General features: G+C 39.1%; 1 protein-coding gene across 3 annotated transcripts in view; it reads left to right on the top strand.

Annotated features, from left to right (window-relative positions):
- Positions 1–20,151, top strand: part of CERS6 (ceramide synthase 6) — a 341,889-nt gene extending 321,738 nt beyond the window's left edge. The window contains exons 9-10 of one of the 3 annotated variants that reach the window (XM_081242624.1): positions 11,096–11,252; positions 14,554–14,803. In XM_081242624.1, coding sequence (XP_081098750.1) covers positions 11,096–11,252; positions 14,554–14,706 — 310 coding nt within the window. In that variant the 3' untranslated portion in view covers positions 14,707–14,803. Of the gene's footprint in view, positions 1–6,307; positions 9,035–11,095; positions 11,253–14,553 lie in introns of those variants that run through there. The other 2 variants (XM_081242625.1, XM_081242626.1) reach the window with 2 other exon arrangements.
- Positions 20,152–20,434: the final 283 nt, after the last annotated feature.

The following is a 20,434-nucleotide window of genomic DNA, read 5'->3' as shown; positions in this document are numbered from 1 at the left end:
AGTTCTTAAGTGTTTTCTCTAAGAATACTACATACATGTAGAAAATCTTTTATTTTAAATTCCTAGAATCAGAAGTAGCCAGTGTGAACATTTTAGAATATTTTCTTTTAATCACAATTTAATCGCATTTTATATATGCATGTATTAACACATACATATGAAAACTGGAGATCATACTGCATATGATTTTAATATGATTTTTTCACTTTTCATTAAATTGTGAGGATTCTTCCATGTTGTTAAATAGGAGAGATGATTTTAATGTATGAATAACATTCTACCTTACAGATACACATTTTAACCATTTGTTTCTTTTTTGCCATTAAAAACAGTATGTTTTTTAATTTGTTGACAATGTATTTATTTAAAGATAAAGATAGATAACTGGAAAAGTAAATTTATGAGGATAAACAATCATTTTAAAATATTTATATGTATGGCCAAATTTTCTATAAAGATTTCACCAATTTACACTCTGACCAGCCACTTACAAGAGCATTGCTTTTATTGTATTTTTGGCAGCACAGTGGTTTATCTTCTTTTTTATATATATTTGATAGTTTAATTATGTAAGCTTCAGGTATACAGCATTATAGTTTAACATCTGTATACACTACAAAATGATCACCACCACAAGTCTAGTTATCATCCATCACCATATAGTTGACCCCCTTCATCCACTTCGCCTACCCCCTTCCCCTCTGATAACCACTAATCTGTTCTCTATATCAAGGAGTTTGTTTTTATTTTGTTTTGTCTGTTTGTTGTTTTTTTTAGATTCCACATATGAATGAAATCATACAGCATTAGTCTTTCTCTATCTGACTTATTTCACTTAGCATCACACCTTCAAGGTCCATCCATGTTCTAATCAGTATAAAGTTTGAAGATTATTCTCAGTAGGAAACAGTGTATGAAGTTAGGGGTGTCTGAGTTCAAAGAAGTCAGAGGCAAGTAACACAATCTTAAATACAGTAAGTTATAACAGTCTAATTTTCACAATCACAGAATTTCTAAGGAGTTATTTGCTTGCAAGAAATGTCAAATAATATGTGACTTGAATAATAAATGTTTACTCATTTAATAAAAAGCGAATAGTTTACTCTTCAAAAAAAAAAAAGGTCCATCCATGTTGTCCCAAATAGTAGGATTTCACTCTTTTTCATGGTTGAGGGATATTCCATTGTGTGTGTGTGTGTGTGTGTGTGTATACACACCACATCTTCTTTACCCATTCATCTATTGATGGACACTTAGATTGCTTCCATTTTGCATGTATCTTTTCAAAATAGTGTTTTCATGTTCTTCAGGTAAATACCCAGAAGTGGAATAGCTGGGTCATATGGTAGTTCTATTCTTAAGTTTTTGAGGAATCTCCATACTGTTTTCCATAGTGACTGCACCAGTTTATAGTCCCATCAGCAGTGTTCAAGGGTTTCCTTTCCTCCACATCCTCTCCAACACTTGTTACTCCTGTCTTTTTCCTGATAACCATTCTGACAGGTGTGAGGTGATATCTCACTGTGGTTTTGATTTGCATTTCCCTGAGGATTAGTGATGATGAACATCTTTTCATGTGCCTGTTGGCCATCTGTATGCCTTCTTTGGAAAAATGTCTATTCAGATCCTCTCCCCATTTTTTAATTGAGTTGTTTTGTTGTTGTTGAGTTGTATGAGTTCTTTATATAGCTTGGCTATTAAGCCTTGTCAAGTGTATGGTTTGCAAACATCTTCTCCCACTCAGTAGGTGGCCTTTTCATTTTGATTTTATTGCATTCTTTGTTTTAAAGTCTGCTTGGTCTGATATGAGTATAGTTACTTGAGCTTTCTTTTCATTTCCATTTACGTGGAATATCCTTTTTCGTCCCTTCACCTTCAGTCTCTGTGTGTACTTACTTCTGAAGTGAATCTCTTGTAGGCAACATATAGATGGGTCTTATTCTTTTATCCATTCAGCCACCCTATGCCTTTTGATTTGATAGTTTAAACGTTTTCTCTTTTAATTTAATTTGTTAGTTTGAACATGTTCAAACCCACAGAGAATTTGAAAAAAATATATAATGAATACTCACATACTCCCACCTGCCCTCATCAACTGTTACCCCTTGCAGTGACCATTGCATTTTTTTTACACACATGCATTTCTCTTACATTTGTCAAATCATCTGAAAGTGGGTTGCAGATGTCATGACACATCATTCCAAAAACTATGGCATACATATCTCTTGTTTAATTTTGTATTCATTGGATTATAAGCACAGTGGAACATTTCATCCATGTTTTCATAAGTCATTTGTATTTGTATTTGTTCTGTGAACTGTCTGTTCATCTCCTTTGCCTACTTCTCCATTGATGATGTAGCACTTTCATCATCAACATCTATGATGCATGTGAGTGAAAGCTGCATCAAATGCTACCCAAATACCGCTCAAACCTCCTAACAAGGTGCTAGGCCCAGTACACACGGATAGCCAATGGTGTGTAAGAAATTTCCCTTGTGATTTAAGGTATGGCCTTGGCTATTGCTGTTTCTGTCAGTGAGAAGAGAAGGCTTATATTCATCTCATTGACTGTAAACATTCTATTCATGGCCAGGGACTATGGAAAGAAGTGACCGAGGTTGAATGGGTAAGCACTGTAAAGCACACTATAGCTAGTAGGAGCAGAGAGAGTGTCTTGTCCTGGCAGTTAAATTGGTTTTTTGCCGTTTAGATGAAGCCCCCTAGGACAGGGGTCCCCAACCCCTGGTCCACGGCCTGTTAGGAACCGGGCCGCACAGCAGGCAGTGAGCAGTGGGCGAGCGAGGGAAGCTTGATCTGTATTTACAGCCGCTCCCCATCTCTCGCATTACCGCCTGAACAAACCCTATCACCCCCTCCAACCCTGTCCATGGGAAAATTGTCTTCCACGAAACCGGTCCCTGGTGCCAAAAAGGTTGGGGACCGCTGCCCTAGGACACTGTATACTGTATTCAAAGATAAGTTTTACCAAATAAAACCACTGTCTCAAGGGCCACTATCTTGATATGTTTGCAGTTGGGATTTCTGCAAAAGAACTCTTTGCCATCCAGCTCCTGAGTCTGCACACCCTTGCTGAACAACTGTCCTGGGACCACCTGAGTCAGATGGGGTGGAGGGGGAGGCCTCTGGGTTTGCTGCATTTCAGCCGTCCTTCTCTCCAAGGCAGGGTTTGTATTTCTTTCTTCCTCAGTAAATTGTTAGAATATGTACCTGCGCTGAGTTTGCCAGCAGATAGATCACACCCGGCAGATTCCCAGCCTGGCAGTTACAGGTGGAAGAAGCTTTTGAGTTTCAGGCCCTGAGCTTTGCACAGCCATTTCCCCCTCCTAAGTTCCAGGGCACAACTATTCGTCTTGTGGCTCTCTTTTTATTAGTGTAACATGTAATCCCAGAAATGGTGTGGTATTAAATGTCACGCACAGTTTGTGCAAGGCCTGGTCCTGATTCAAGTTACAGACATGAGCAATGCCTCAGGAAAGCAGGTCCCCTGTCTGCCCGTTTCCCATCCGCCCATTCCTCTTCTCTCTCTTTCCTTTCCCCTTCCTCGTTTCCGTTTCTTCCTGCCCCCAAGACAAGATTTGCAGGTATTGCCCCCATAGTTTCCAGAAGCTCTGTCTTATATCTTGCAAAACACACTTCTTCCACAGAATCATGAAATAAGAAGGTAACAGAAGGAGAGTGCAGAGATCAGGCAGGTTTCACGGTTCTTAGGCCAGTTATTAAGCTCTAACAAAAACAGGGGACTCTGACAAAAACAGCTCCAAACATGCCAACAAAGCCCCATTCCAGGGACAAAAGCGATCAAATGTGCTTATGATGTGTGTTCAAGTTGGCCTCTCTACCGTCTCAGAATCTCCACACTCATAACCACGAATGAACCTAGAGAGCTGCTTCCTTTGTTCAGAGGGAATAAAAGCATCTGTCTTTGGAGGCAGCGCTGTGAACAGACCTGTCCCAGGGAGGCAGGGACTTTGCCGCCACTGGGACGCCCTGCTCTGCCCTGCGAGCAGCTCTCCTCCTAGGCCCTCCCAGGAGCCAGCCATCCCCCACTCACATAAAACATGCCAGCCTGAGGGAACAGAGGGCACCAGCTGGTGTGACCACAGACAAGTTCCGTCAGTCACTGCCTTCTTGTCTGCAGCAGGACGTTGGGACTTTGAGGAAAACCGCATATGGCCAAGCCAGGCCGCCCCTGTGCAGCTCTGAGACTTAGTGAGGTAGCTTTTGGGAAATGCATCCAGCTCTGCGAAAATCTGTTGCCCTCTTTGCCCTAGTTAAGACCTTTAGAGGCTTCTATTAGCACTTGGCTATCTATTATCATTCTCCTATGGTCTCCTCAAATTTTAACTTAAACTGATATTTATTTATGGGATTATATACCTGTTATACTTAAATATTCATTACAGAAATTTTATGGAATATGAAACACCGCAAAGAAGAAAACGAAATCCCAATCCCATAATTCTGAAATAACCACTGTTCATAATTTGATGTCTTTGTTTCTAACATTTTATATGCTTACAATTACATATTTTTCTTTACCAAAATGCGATCATTCTGCACATACTGTTTTATAGCTTTGTTTTTCTCATTTAACATTGTACTATAAGCATTTTTCCATTTCATTAAGTATTCTTCTATAACATAATTATATCGATTACAGAATATTCCATCTTCTGAGAAGGTCATTGTTTATTCATCAGTACCCTATTTGTAAACATCATCTAGGATGTTTCAAGTAGTATGCTACTATAAATAACATCCTTATGGCTAAATCTTCCAAATCCCTGAAATTCTTTCTTAGGACAAGAGGTTGGAAATAGAATCATAGACACAGTAGGTATGTACATTTTGATACATGTGGTAACATTACCCACTAAATACAATATGCCAATTTATATTCCATCCCCAGCTCCCCAACTAGATTATGAGTTCTTTTGAGGCCCACGAATATGTGTCCCCAACAGTGGGGACAGTGTTGGGCATACAGTACAAACCTGTGCTTCAGTTTCTTCATCTGTGAAATAGACATAATAATACCTACCTTGAAAAAAACCAGAATTTATCACATAGGGTTTATTTCATGAGGATTATGCGTTAGCACATTAAAGCCTGAGCCCAGTTCCTGACACATAAAACTCAATAAATATTAGCCTAGTGTAAGAATTTTACTATATGGGGATTCTTCTGTATGAGGTGTTGAAAGGATTAAGTAAAACAATGTATATAACGTGTTTGGGCCAGTGCTCAACACATACTAATTACTCAGTAAAGAGCAGTTATGGGGACTTCCCTGGCGGTCCAGTGGTTAAGACTTCGCCTTCCAATGCAGGGGGTACGGGTTTGATCCCTGGTCGGGGAGCTAAGATCCCACATGCCTTGCAGCCAAAAAACCAAAACATAAAAAACAAAAGCAATATTGTAACAAATTCAATAAAGCCTTTAAAAATGGTCCACATCAAAAAAAATCTTTAAAAAAAGAGCAGTTATTGAGAACCAGACAAGTCTGTTTTAGGGGCACGTAGGCAACAAAGAGGAGGGTTGAAAGTAAGTATGTTGGAATCAGGATACAGCCTGAAGGACATATTCTTCTCTAGGGAGACTCAGGTTGGGAGATGAGGAACATAGAAAGGCAGACCAGACAGTGGAGGGGTTGGGAACTCAGGCAGACAGACAGCAAATGGGGCACCAAGAGGGCAATGACTCATTTTGAGAAAAACATCCACCCCAGCCAGGAAGTTACTAGTGACAAACTTCCTGTGATATAAGGGATCAATGTCTAAGTCTGGCCAGGCTGTGACCTAAAAGTAGAAATAAATGAATTGATCCCTATGTCTTACTCAGATAAGAATATGACAGAACTGATATGCCCATTGCTAGAGGAAAGACAGATGGTCCCTCCGTGTTCAAGTTCAGCTTCCTTTCCGGGATAGAGAATTTACTTCTGTGTCTGCTACAGCCTGCGAATCTATTATTCGAGATAATTAGGCATCCAGGCATTGTGAGCAAGGTTTTCTGCTGTCTAGCAGACTACCCAACGCTTGACCAAATTGTTCTTAAGTCTGGAGCTTTTATTACTTTAGAAAAACCAGGACAAAGAGCATTGCTTATAACAGTGAATTAATTACCTGACTTTTTCTTTTTCAGATGTTAAGTGTCCATGGTTTCTGTTGAGAGTACATTTTAAATGCTTTTCTATTACCATCTACTTTAAAATGAGCAAAACATGCCAGTAGATTATGGATAAGCTTTAGGTAGAATCTACTATTCATTTATGGTTTGTGTAGGTCAAATGAAAATAAATGCCAGAGAAGCACACACATCCTGAAATATACTGCGGTCTGTCTGGGAAAGCAAAGTCAAGACCATTCAAAAGCTCTGAAGTAAAGAACACCTTAATTTTGACTGTAAAACAAGTTTTCCTTTTTAATCTACCCTCACTGGCATCATGCAGCGATCCTCAGCATGAGGCCCTGAACCTGACTCTCCCTGAGAAGCAATCCTGGCTCTCTTTGGATATTTGACATGGATCTAATTGTTGTGGTTTTTCTATAGATCATTCTAGAAACAGACAACCAAGGCTCAGGTGGAGCTCTTTGGTGGGGTTAGAAAAGGAAGGGGCGCAGGCAAAGCTTATGATTACTTGCCATGGCCTTATCGTAAAGGTCCACCTGTAACTTCATTCACACAGTGAGAGCACCTAGGCCTCTGTCATCTTTAATAACTCAACCACCATTATGTGATCCTGCCTCTAAATCACTGGAATATTTTAAAAGTAAGATATATGGAGCGGAAAGTAAGGATATTTATCTAACTTTGCATACTAAAGATAAACTTTTGAGTTGGCAGTCACGATAAAAAAGAAAAAAAAATGCATCGGTTATAGCTTTTCTGAATGAGACACCAGTGGAGATCTTTTCACACTGTGCTCTATGACAGTAGAAGACTTCTGGACTTCTGAGGTTTAAGGGGCAAGCAGAAGTCACATTGATGCTTGGAATATGAATGAGTAAAGCCTTAAATGTAGTATTAAAACGAGACTACTCTGACTTTTCTTTGCTTAAGAAAAAGTGGCTAAACTTTTCTGCATGAATGTATACATTCCCCTCCTCCTATCCCCACATAGCCTGTATATACATATTTCTGTGATAATCAAATTTAAGATGAAAAATCCATAAAGGGTAAGCCTGAGCAAAAGTAACTATAGGGCAAGTCAAATTAAATTCTTATGATTCATTAAACAGCCATTAAAATAACCCATCAGGGCTAAGCTATTGGGGTGGTAAGTGGTGCATCTTTACATCACCAGTGAATTGCTTGGAGCTTTGCCCTGCAGGCATCGTTTCTATTGGGAATCACGCAGGAAGAAAGCAGCACAGACGGGAGCCTCTTCATTCCATTGTTGGGGAAGATTCTTAGAAAGGAAGGTGTAACCTGAAGATGGAGTGATTTCTGTGCTGGGACCCAGACTTTGGCAGAAGGTTCTGGCAGAATAGACCTACTTGAGTGCGCTTTGTACATGCGTGATGCGCCATCTAGTGGTTAAGTGACCCTAACGTTAATGAAAAGGAAAATGGTCTTTTCTGGCCCCTTATGCTTCCAAACTCTCCACCACTTGATTGGAGCAGCAGGAGGTTTGATGCTGTAGGCTATTTTGGGGGAAGAAAAAAATCTATTTTCTTACAAGCCATATATTGACCCCAAATTAGTGGGGGGCTGGGGTCGAAACACTGATATTACAGTAATTATGCAAGCCAGACGTTGCATATTGGCAGTGTTTGCCCCAGAGTACTTTTTTCCATTTTAGTTTATTGAGGTATAATGCACACAGTGTCGTACACAAATCTTCATGATACATTTTTACATTTGTAAAATTTTGCATATGTATAATCTGCATACTCACCACCTGAATCAAGATAGAGAGTGTTCCCAGCATGCCAGCAGCCTCCCTCCTGCCTGTCCCCTCAATCCTACCTCAGAGATACCACTCTTCAGAGCCCTGTCACCATAGATGTGTAATGACATCATTAAAGTATGTACTCCTAACCCTAACCTCTGGGAAAGGATAAAATCCTGTCATCACCATTTTAATAGTTTGCCCAAAAGGGGACAGTTTTCTCATCAGAAACATTCTGTGGCTAAACAAAGGCGCCATTTCCTGGGTTTGCTGTTTTTCAGAATCCAAATGGCATAATGTCTCTCTCCTCAATCTCAGTTCCTCATATATTGTTTTCCTTACCAAGCTTCTCACTGAGAGACATAGCTCTTTGGTGCACTGATTGTTTTTTCTCAATTGTCTCTGCAGGCAGCCAAGTCAATTTTCAGAGAAATCCCATTCCTTTTGAGTGGCATTTCAGAGGTGCCACTGATTGTCATGGCAAAGCCTGTGAATTCTGATGCAGTGTTTCAGAAATCAATGTGAATATCATGTCACCAGCGACTGCATGACACTCTGTTCATAATAAGCCAAGCAAACTGTAATGGTGAGAAAGGTTCTCAAACTTATAATTCAGCACAGGCTAATTTATAATGCGTAACATCACGCGGTCATGGTTGCCATTTCTACAGGACCTCCTTCTGTTCAAATGAAACTAAATTCCCTCTGAAGGGCAACATGTTTAATATGTCAAGAAGCAGAGCTGGTTCTGAAATAAAATTATTGTGATTATTCCCGAGTTGTCTTGTGCATATCTATTTATTTGATTACTGAACAAACACACAGTCAATCAGCCATCAGGTCCAGCGAGCAAATTACTTCGCAGTGTTTTGCAAGGTGCTGGAGATAGAAAAGCATAAGGTATGTAAGTCCTCCCTCACTGTCGTGGAGTTCACCTTTGTTTAGACCTGTTGTCCCGTGGCCTGCAAACTGTGTATAAAGACATGGCAAACAAGGCAGGAATATAGGCATTATCCTAACTTATTCCTTTTTATAAATGACTTGTATTTTGTCCTAATTATTTGTCATGGATTTGGAAAAGAGAAGAATATAAAGAAGAAAATACAAAATTCCCTAATCGACCAAAGAAAGAAAGTCTATAATGGCTTTAATTCCTTCCAATGAATTATAATTCTCTTACTTTTTCTGTGTGTATGTGAAAATATATATTTATTTTATGGAATTGAGATATTATGATTTTTCTCTCTATCATAAGAAACTCTTGAAACATGTTTAATATTGTGAGTGACTTTATAATTTCTGGAATATCTTCATAGTTTTTTAACCACTACCTGTTATTGGAGATTTTAATTGTTTGCTGTCTTTGAAATAGTTACAGAGATTTAATGCCTATTATTTGAAATGAACTCTGACATTTTACCATACTTAACAGCCAGAACTACCAGAATAGGGTTAAATAATAATGGTGATGCTGGTTGTCCGTGGTTTGTTCCTAATTATAAAGTCAGTAACTCTGGTATTTGTTAAATATTATGACCACTGCTGAGTTGAGCTGGATAAAAATCATATTAAGTGCTTTAAGTTCCAAGTTTTACACATCAGCAGTGGAGAATTGAACATTGCCAAATGTCTTTCAGTGCAGGTGGAATAATTAGGTTTGTACCAATTTGGCCTATGGATGTGTGATAATTATATTAATAGATTTCCTAATGTTGGTCCGCCTCCACCAGAATGAATACTACTATATCATAGAGTAATATACTTTTAATGAATTGTCAAATTCAGCTCCATACTATTGATTTTAGGATTTTAAATCCATGTGTATTGAGCATTGTTCTTGAGAGATAACTAATATGGCAGGGTTAGAGACACACTCTGTCTCATTCTGGTCTGTGAATGCAGGTTGCTGAAATTGGGCATGGGGAACCTGTTTATGTCTATTATTCATTCTCCTTTTTTTCTTTACCTCTTATCCCAACTCAAACAAACTTGTTTTTTTTTTCTTTTGTGAATTCACTAAGTACTTTTCTTAACCTCTCTCAAAGCATTCATCACACTCTTAAATTAAAATTTTCTGTATATGTGCCTTCTGTTCTTGTATGAGTGGTCTGTGTACATTCAAGAGTTTTCCATCCCTCCCCCTTAGTCACTGAGTGTTGCCCACCTAACCTCTCCTGAGGGTCCCTGTAAAGTACTGCAGGGACAGTTGGTGGAAATATACTTCGATGAGTTTTGTCAGTCCACTTAGATCTCCAAACCAGCCCATCACTGAGCTAAGGAGGAAAGCAAGGAAGTGGCAGTAATTCCAAAATTTTGTGGCTACCGTGCTTCAGTGTGGCAGCAGAATGAGTCCAGAAGGCATGAATCAACTTCCAAAGGCTTAGGAGCAGATACAGCAAGGATGAGAGCCAAGCACTGAAACCAGCCGTCCTGTATCTGCCCCAGGTGGCGGCTCCATCCTGGTCCTCTTGGTGGATAACAGAGGGAACCAATTACTTCAAATACTTTCGCCTGCCTCAAGTACATACTCTTAAAACTAAGTATATTCATTATATTCTAATAATTAAAAAAAAATCCTTCCAACACTCATCTCAAGACATCACTTCAATATAATATCTTTCAGTTGCCAGTTCTTTCCCAGGGGAAGGCTTACAAAATTCAGGTCCCAGTACAGGCTCCCCTACTAGACTATAAACCACTTGAGGACAGGGATTAGGTCTTAAGTATATTCTAACTCACTGTGCTAAGCATATAGTTTAAACTTAACTAGTGTTTCTGGAATTAATTACTCTTTTTTTTCTTGCAATGTAATGTTATTAAATGGTATTCCTCACACTTATTTAAAGGCCAAAAGCAACTTCAAGGAGGATACAGGCCTTTGAACCAGTAGTGAGAAATAGAATCAATTGAAAACATAATGAAAATTAACAGAAGAAATGACAACAGAAGTGAATGGGAGCATAAGTACAGTATTCAAGCTAGAATCCAAAGGAATGTTACGCCACCAGGGGAATCGGTCCGGTGATGACTCTTCTAAGTACCTTGTCAGCCTTCAGACCATCCTTGCAGGGAGTAGTCCGTGGATATCATTGACTTCGTGCTTCTTTGCAGTAACTAGAGTTCCTTTGAAGGTAAAGTGAAAAGCTGTGTTCAATGATTACTTTCTCCTTTTCCTTAGGGTGTTAAATACCACATTATTTGAAAGTTGGGAGATTGTTGGACCTTACCCTTCCTGGTGGGTTTTTAACCTACTGCTGTTGGTAATACAAGGCTTGAACTGCTTCTGGTCTTACTTGATCGTAAAAATAGCTTGCAAAGCTATTTCAAAAGGCAAGGTAAGATAAAACTCACCCTTTCTAATATGTCCCAGAAAATTATGGTTTTCTGTTCTTCTAATCAACAAGAACATGATTTATTATTTAGAATTTCATCAGAACTGTTTTTTCTCCTTGAAGGTTTAGCATAACCTCTTTGAAACACAATACAGACTTTCATTTTCTTCTGTTTAGTTGATTTTTTTACATGTAGCGTCGCTTTGCTGAATGATCTGCATTTATAATTTTAGATTCAATGGAGGTATATTATTTGTTGCGTTCCTACTCTCCCTTTCTCTGTCTCCCTTGGTCCTCCTCTGATTATACTTATACCAAACAAATTTAATCATTCTTTTATTTTATGAGAAAGGGATGCTTGATGCAGGATGACCATTTATGACTTTGTCAGTAAAAATTTAGTTAAATCCCTTTGGTTAAAAATGGGCTCATGAAGCTGATTTGAATAAAGCTTCCCAGGCCTCAAGCCCTCTGTGTAGAGCAGTGACTTTTCTGGAACGTTCTCTGTGACATTTTCTTACTTTCATTGTTCGTTCTCTTCCTTCTGCCAACCTGGAAGTCTGGGAAGTGGAACCCTTTACATGTAAGTTGCTCACGCCTCTCTCTCTACGCCAGTCCTGGGTCCCACGTTAGCCCCTTGGAGGGGCACTCTGATGCTTTTGTTTCCATGCATATTGTTCTGTCTAATCTGTTGGCACTGCCTGGAGGCTCTAACAGAGGTGTGGCTCCCACCAGCCGTGAGGGATGCTAGGGACAGCTCAGTTAGTGACCTTTTGTGTGAGCTTTCATTCTGCTAAATTTTTCATGATCCAACGGAGGAGACGGATTTCTTTCATTGGTGTTCAACATGTCAGCTAAAAAACAGAAATAGACCAAAGTGAAGTAGGAGAAACAGAACTAAGTTGGGGAGAGGATCAACGCGGTCCGGAAGGGAGGCCAGAGCATCGGCTCTTTGCCAGGGCTGCCCTGGGCAGCGGGGCAGCACGTGACCGCTTTGTGAGCCCCTTCCGCCTGGGCTCGGGACATCTAGTCACGTACTATGAAGCCAATTCTCGGCATCAGCTCCTATGTAAATACAAAATATTTTGAGCAATGAATTGTTTAAAAGCAAAAGTTCATTTTTTCTCTGTGACCTCGTACCCTTTAAAATGAGCATGTATTTCTATTTTTAAAAACACTCCTGTCTTCATTTGGATACAAATTAAATCAATGTGCACAATACTGTCAATATGATAATGGTAACTGAAGATGCGAGGAGGCTGTAGATTAGATGATTTGTGTCCTTACTGTATTGCTATTTCCACCGGATACACTGTCTTCTCTCTAGTTTACTTCTTCAACTTTATTAGGAGACAGTCAATTTTATTCCAGATCTCAGGCTTCACAATATCTTAACTGCCTTTGCTGTTCACCTAGGGCAGTAAGATTCATCTTGGCCATGAGTTATGGACTCTGTTTTCCTGTGGGTTATTTTGAGATATTCTAAATCGTTCCTTCCTTTGGAGGTAACATAAGTATAGATTTTTTTTCCAAATGCAATTAAAAATAATCTTACTAAGCATGCAAATGTAAATTAATCGCTCTCTGAAACTGGAGTTTTCTTTCCTATTAGCAACTTAATTTATGACTAATGGATTTCTAAACGTAGTGGAGCTTTTATTCTAATGCTATCTTTGTGACCCATTTTTTTTTAAGTTAAAGTATCCTTATAATCTAGTCATTTTGGTGTTTCAGTATCTAAACCTTCTTGGAGATGGTCCTTGTGATTCTCATCTCATCCTAAGGGCCATTGGAGTGAGGTCCATTTTTACATATTTACTCAGTCATCTCTGCTTAGGCTGAAGCAGCAGTGCTCAGCTCAGGACTTTCTCCTGTCCCCACCTCACCCTACCCCACCTGACGGAGGTGACGTTCTCCTGCAGTGATGGTGGCTGCTCAAATTGGGAGGGCAGTGGATTCCAGGGTTCTCCGGTTGGGGGGTAGCAGTGACAGAGAGGATGAGATGTGGAGCCCAGTTCATTCTGAAAAGCCTCCTAGGAGATTCTGCCAACTTCCCAAGCCACCTCATAGAGAATCATAAGGGACTAGACTGGGAAACTTTCTATGAAGCCAAGCAAACCACCAGGTCCCTATTGCTACCACCACCACCCCCCTTTAGACAATAAGTAAACAGCACACAGTTACTCAAAGGTCTTAAGGTCTGTGGGGTAAAAATATTTACCACGAGGTAGACATAGAGTAGGAGGTTCAAACTCTTTCAATTTTAAAAGCAGTAGAGTATTTCTGTAATTTTTTCCTACATTTCCTCCTTGTGAGGCAGTATGATTTTCTTTCATCCTTTATGGTAACGTATAGATTTATATCCTGGTGCCTTACTCATGACTTGTAGAGTCTGAATGGAGGAGGGAAGAACCCTGGAATGATGGGAGCCAATTCATAATGATCGAGCCAATAGATTTTTCTTGGGAAATATTTTCAACTAGACCTCACCCAGCAAGTGCCCCAGATGCCTTCTGCTGCCGTTAGTTGTTATGTGGTATGCAAAACAAAATTTCTACTTAATTCTAGCAGACAAAAAAGAAAAATTAAATCATCAAAGAATGCATTAAAAAGCCAAATAAGGGCTTCTCTGGTGGTGCGGTGGTTGAGAGTCCGCCTGCCGATGCAGGGGACACGGGTTCATGCCCCAGTCTGGGAAGATCCCACATGCCGCGGAGCGGCTGGGCCTGTGAGCCATGGCCACTGAGCCTGTGTGTCCGGAGCCTGTGCTCCGCAATGGGAGAGGCTGCAACAGTGAGAGGCCCGAGTACTGCAAAAAAAAAAAAAGCCAAATAAAAATGATGTTTTAGTGAACAGAGCTAGTGAGTATCTCCATTAGTGTAGTTAATTAAGAGCTGGCTTTAAATGATTCTCAAAGAGAATGTGATCATCAGAGAATAAATGGATCCATTTGTACCAAATTCCTATAGTGCCATTCCAGTAGTACCATATGCCACTTTGCCAGTAAGAGTGGGGTTCATGGTCTAGTACATTCTCAACATCCAAAGGTACCTTAAGGAAGTCAACAAAGCTAGCCCCCTGTGATGCCTAAATCCACCTACATTCCTTGATAACTGACTTAGTCACCCAAATGTTTATCTCCAAAGAAGGGGAACTTATTACTATGGCAATGTTCCTATCCTCTTTGATTTTTTAAATATTTAGATCTTTTTTCTTCATGTATGATTGTGCATATACTTCTGAGCATGCCATACCTTAACGGTTCCTTCGGAGCTGGCTGCACTCACCTTCTCGTATTCCACAGGTGTCCAAGGACGATCGAAGCGATATTGAGTCTAGCTCAGATGAGGAGGACTCGGAACCTCCAGGGAATAACCCCCATGCTGCGACCACCACCAATGGGACCAGTGGTACCAACGGGTATCTCCTCACTGGCCCTTGCTCCATGGATGATTAATTACTCAAAACTACAAGTCCCAAATAAAGTGAACTGTTTGTTCCTGGAAGTATTTAATAAGTTGCAAATGCAGTTCCTTTCATAATCTCTCAGCACCAGAAACAAAAATTAGGATTATCAAAGCATTTTGAATAGTGCACTGCCATATGTCCTGTCTGTGAATGAGGAAGAATTACCATTCTGTATATGTAGGCATGCTTTATGTAATTGGCACAAGGGAACAGTATTTGCATTTGTACTGTCTTAGAATATTATTTATTTTTTTGTATTTGTTTGTGAATCTGTGGACAAAAGAGGGTTTCCTCACTCCTTTTACTCTCTGGGTTCATGACAGTGAGGGAGACACTCCATCTGCTTCTATCCCTTTCTATTCCCCTAAGCCAGTCCGCTAGGAGCATTAGCTTAATTGGTCACTTAGAGCAAGCAAATCCCAGCGCAGGATTCTCGTACAGCTCCAAATAGGTTTGCTTTCTTTGTGTTACAGTGCCTGTTTCGAAATGGCCTGTACAGTCTCAGTGAGCTTTCTCCCAGTGTAAAGTTGAAACAGGATGAGCTCAGTTTTGTAATTGTCACTCTTCGTGGTCAATTAGCTGTTGCAATTAAAGGGTGTGGTTATTGGAGGACTTAAAAAATTCGTTTTGTATTAAATTGCTTTGGATTAGGTGTCATTTCTTATTCACACAGCCAAGATTTCTTCAGTGAGAACGGCAGCTAGCTGGGGATTAACTTTGGAGGTGACAGAGATTTTTTTATTCTCTATTGCGGGGTCAGTGCTCTGGCTCTGAAGGAAGACTTAAGGTTATGTTTACAAACAAAGAAGTCACTCTTCCTACTGAGAATTTGTCCCATGATCTGAGAATAATACAAAGAGAGCAGCAGATTTCAACCAGGTTTTACCACTACCCCTGTAATTAGCACCGTCTTTTGCCATGTCATGAAAAAAAGACGCTAAGTATATTTTGGGACAGAAAAAGGAGACTTCCAAGAGTTGGCAAAAGTCACTTCTAATACAAAGCACTTTACCGCAACCAGCTTTCAAGAAAGCGCCCTATCTAGTATTTGATCTTGATGTCTTTATTTTTCTGAGCAAAATAAAGCCAATGGGAGAAAGACCATTTTACCCTTTGTCTTTTCTCCTTAAACATAACCCATAACATAACAGAATTTCCTGTTACTAGAAACTGAGCAGTGTTATAGTCTAAGTCCTTTTGTTTGCTTCTTTGAAGAACTTGCTCAGTTTCCAGGAATTTTTGTTCAAAGGGAGCTATTTCCAGAAAAAAAAAAAACAATAAAAATTCTACTCAGCAATGAGAAAGATTACTGAAAAAATAAGTTTCCATAGTCTCCTATAGGGCAGTGTTATTTATGTATAGATAAGAAAACCATACACATAAACCAAAGATTTTATCTCATTTCTTAAAACCAACTTTTAGTAAGAGGGAATAAAAAGGTATTATAAATACTTATTTCATAAATCAGAAAGACCGTCATCTTAAAAAAAGAGTCCCAAACCACAATGCAGTGATATCAATGTGCAAGTCAGGGCTAGTGAAGGGAACAGCAAAATACTAGGAGATGCATGTCCTGCTCAAAACCATTCATATTCAATTCAATTTTTTAAAAAATTGAAGTAAAGCTTTGTGCCCACAGTGTGCAACATGAGTGTTAATACTTCCAAACAAAAACCTCACACTGTAATGTTAACTCTTTTCCCACCTATTTATAAAATAGTGTGTTTTTGGTATGGTCCATAGTAATTATTGAAGAGCCTTGGAAATATGTCTGCTTGTTTATTGAAGAAACAGTATAACTAACTCTTCATGTAAAGCCTTATTATTTTATTTCACAGAACAGGGATATGTCTAGGAGTGTAATTTGTGGATGGTCACGTTTGTAAGACCGATCATTAAATACCAAATATACTTTTTAAGTCATCTGAATATCTGCTAAAATGCAGATATATAAAAAGTAAACAGCATGCGTGTTATAGCTGAAAATTTTTGAGAAGGTGAAAGTTTCTTATCAGCTAAAATATGGAGCAGAAGAATGACTCGTGCCTTGCTTTAGTGTCTAGAGCAAGTCCCCTGATGGGTGAAATAAACCAGAGAACCACAGTGTGTTCAACTTTGGATCATCTGACACTTTTAGCACAGAAAAATAATTTCAGAAGATCAGCTTGTAAATTAAAGGTTTAGAAGATTTGCATGAAATGAAGAAAATTACGTCTGTCCTTAGCAAAGACATCTGAACAATCTTTTGTTTTTCCCAAAAGTCACTTAGAAGGATTGAGAATTCTCAGAGCCTCTCTGACCAATGGCAGTAACTTAACACAGTCCTCTATGTATCTGTGGATTTTTATTTCATTTTACATTTTAAGGCAAAGAGTTCTTTTTGACTAATCAGAATGGTGTTTGTAGGGCTTTTGAGATGAAGAATAATATATCTTGTCTACTGCTCTCCCATGGTGGCCTGATAAGGCTGAGAGAGGAAAATATGTGAGATAGCCTATCTTCTACCTGTGCCAAGCCATAGCTTTGGAAGTGGATTTTATAAAGTAAACTGTAGGTAGTAAGAGTGTTGTTTCCCATTGATTAACTTAGCCTGTCCTGGTCATATTCAAACCTTCCCAAGGTACAAAGAGATATGTAGGAAGGAGTCTAGAAAAGGTAATATCTTATTCTCCAATTCTATAGCTTTTGTAGATTGATTAGAGGGAGAAAAGTAGAAAATCAAGTAGAATTTGGCCTTGGGTCAATAAATGATATAAAAATGTGTGATCTATGTATGTACCTGTATGTTTCTCAAAAAAACGTGATGAAACCAAAATATCACTGACTGGTCCTTATCCATATTCTTTTCATGGAAACCATCTACCATGTGCAATAGAAACTTCCCACCTCCTTCTCCACTTCCTGTTCATGGCCCCCTGACAGCTGAGAGTGGTAGACTCCTTCAGCCTCTTTGTCTCAGAGCTAAGATCATGGAGGCCCTAAAGTCAGCATCTAAGTAGTTCCCATTTCCAAACTAAGTGATACGAATGTTGAGAATGGGGGAGCAACTACTTTGGATTATTAAACTAAGTGTTGGAAAAAATGCACATGATTTCTGCTTCACCCCAGGATTTTATTAACATCCAACTCCTGCTAGGCTGCTAGACAGATGGTATCCTGAGGTACCATCAGATAATGACACAGGCATCTAACAAAAATGAACTATGAAAAACAGATAGGCTCTCCAAAGAAAACAAGCAATTGGATGAGAGAAATAACTCTTTAGTGGGATAAAATCAGGTCACCTTTAGCCAAAATGGTGGGTAAACCTCAAAATGTCCAGTTCTATTACCAAACTTTCCATTCTGAGTATTGGATAGCGTTTGAATTTGAGCAAACTAAATGCTTGCACCTTGGGTAGAAAGGGCCTGAATCTTCCACTCTGTATTTTTCAACCTCATTTATCTGGGCCAAAGTAAAAAAATCACATTTCATTCCAAGTTACCTGAGTCTTTACAAAAGAGCTCTTCCAAGAGAACTTTATGGACACCCATGATTGTTCCCAATCTATTCATGATTTTTGCATTGGTAGTTATTTTTGTCCCCTTCTTGGAGATGTTAATGCCAAAGTTGCCTGAATATTTGAGTATTTTTTTCTTAATTTGAAGTATGAAAAGTATACAGAATAATTCTGAAGGTATTAAATAATTCTCTTTATCAGTATGTGTGATGATATCATTATGTCCAAAGAGGTTTCAAGAAATCCTTTGGAAATAAGAGGTTAAATGTTTACATTTCGTGTGCTATTTGAGATCTTAAGGTTCTAATTAGCTTACTTTTTTTACTTTGTCTTTGGCTCATTCCTGCTTTGTAGATAAATATTAGTAGCCCTGAAATGTTCCTAACGTTAACATAAGAAAAGATCAAATGAGATCAAAGTCTGCACTTGTGTGCTGTCCATGGAAGGAGTACTGTCAGTCACAAACAGTTCACGCAAAATGCAGCAAGATATTTTTTTAAATGAAGTTATTGTTGTCCCCAGAGTAGGGATAAGTTTCTCTTGGTTAAATGAAATTGTACCATTATCAAATTACCAGACAGTAATTAGCACTGGTTCGCTGTGGCCACATTTTAATTCTTCATTAGTAATAGGCCAGAAAAAGGCCCTGTGGTTTGCATTTGTATGCATGGTCCCCTCCCGTCCCCTAGGGGGCGCCCAGTAGATGCCGAGGAGGCCTGTTCACTGGTCCACTCTATGCTGTTGGAACACCTCTAACATGCGCTCAGAGGGAGCATACCTGATGCTGGTTTTTATGGAGAAAATTGTGTAAGAGAACGTAAAACATCATAAGTAACTGTTAATAAGATCTGTAGACACCCAAAGGAGAACTTTAGTCTTTCCAACTTGAGTTCAACCTGAAGCCTTTGAAAGAAGCACATTAACAAATGCCCACAAGCTGAGACCCCATCCGATCAAAGTCTCTGCGGGCAGACGGCCCATCATACGGTGTCTCCACAAGACTAGACAGTCTCAAGATTGCCCAGGAAGCAATGGGAGGGGACCACTAGCCTAAGATCTGTCTTGTTTATCTTTCACTCACATTCCTTTAAGTCTCCTGGGACTCTTAATAAAAGGAAGCCAGAATATTGTCACTTATCTGCTGTCAATTTCCCAGTAGCCTTTAGATCAGTTGTGTACCATACTTCCTTCTATGCCTGATTCCATTTTTCCTAAAAAATATTGTGCCCATGTGAGCCTGTTTTCCTTAACACAAGTCCATGAAAGCTTGGCTTCCTATTTCGATATATGTTGCATGGCCTGGAAACTAGGGAACAACAGCTGTTGGTATGATTTCTATGTTAAGTGAAAAATTAGATTTTATAAAGACATCTTTTTTTCTTTTGGATCTACAGTAATTTTTTAAAACTGTCATTGTAAAATTGCTCTTAAAAATTAGGGGTTTTTAAAGATTAGTTGCCAAAGAGAAATTAGCTCTGTAATAGGAACAGTTATGTGGTGATTCTGGAACTTAGAGCTTCATTAATTTAAACATGGAAAACACCCTCCAAGTTTGATTTCCCAAAATTTCATAAAGCCTCTAAGCTCATGATTTTCATCACCTCTTTACCCACATGATCAGTTACCTCCATAGCCATTTGGTGTCATGCAAGGGGAAGGTGGTTAGTTTGGGGATTTGATTTTTTTCAACTTGCCGTGAGAAATAGAATAGGTGACAAAACCTTTACTTGTTAAGACAATTCAGCGCTTGAGCATCTCTGTCAGAAATGGAATGATGTACTGTTAGCCAATTAGAATTATTTTATGTATTGTTATTATGTTTTGCTGATTTTTATATGAAAATATAATTATTCATTCTTGATCCCTGGAAGCAATCATTGTAATGAGGATCATTTTACTTTGAAAACACTTTCATAATAAAGATAAGTATTAAGAGTACAGTGTAAATGCCCTTTTCTGTAAGCACTACCGAGCTTGTGTTGGTAATATGTCACATCTTCCAGGACAAGATTTATCCTCACATCATCCTATGAGTTTCTTGTAAGCCTCCTCAAACCCCAGTAGTCGCTATGATTACAAAAAAGGATGTAATATTTATACGTTCCATAGAATGTTCTATTTATATGTTATTTTGTCGAGAATTTAGCTAAGCTACTTGATGGTGGTGTAGCCTCAGCAACCATTTTGTTTGCCACGCAGCCTGCAGGGACCGTAACTT

Source organism: Mesoplodon bidens (genome assembly GCF_964165515.1).
Source record: "Mesoplodon bidens genome assembly, chromosome: 8".
Taxonomy (NCBI): domain Eukaryota; kingdom Metazoa; phylum Chordata; class Mammalia; order Artiodactyla; family Ziphiidae; genus Mesoplodon; species Mesoplodon bidens.
This window is presented reverse-complemented; position numbering and strand designations above follow the sequence as displayed.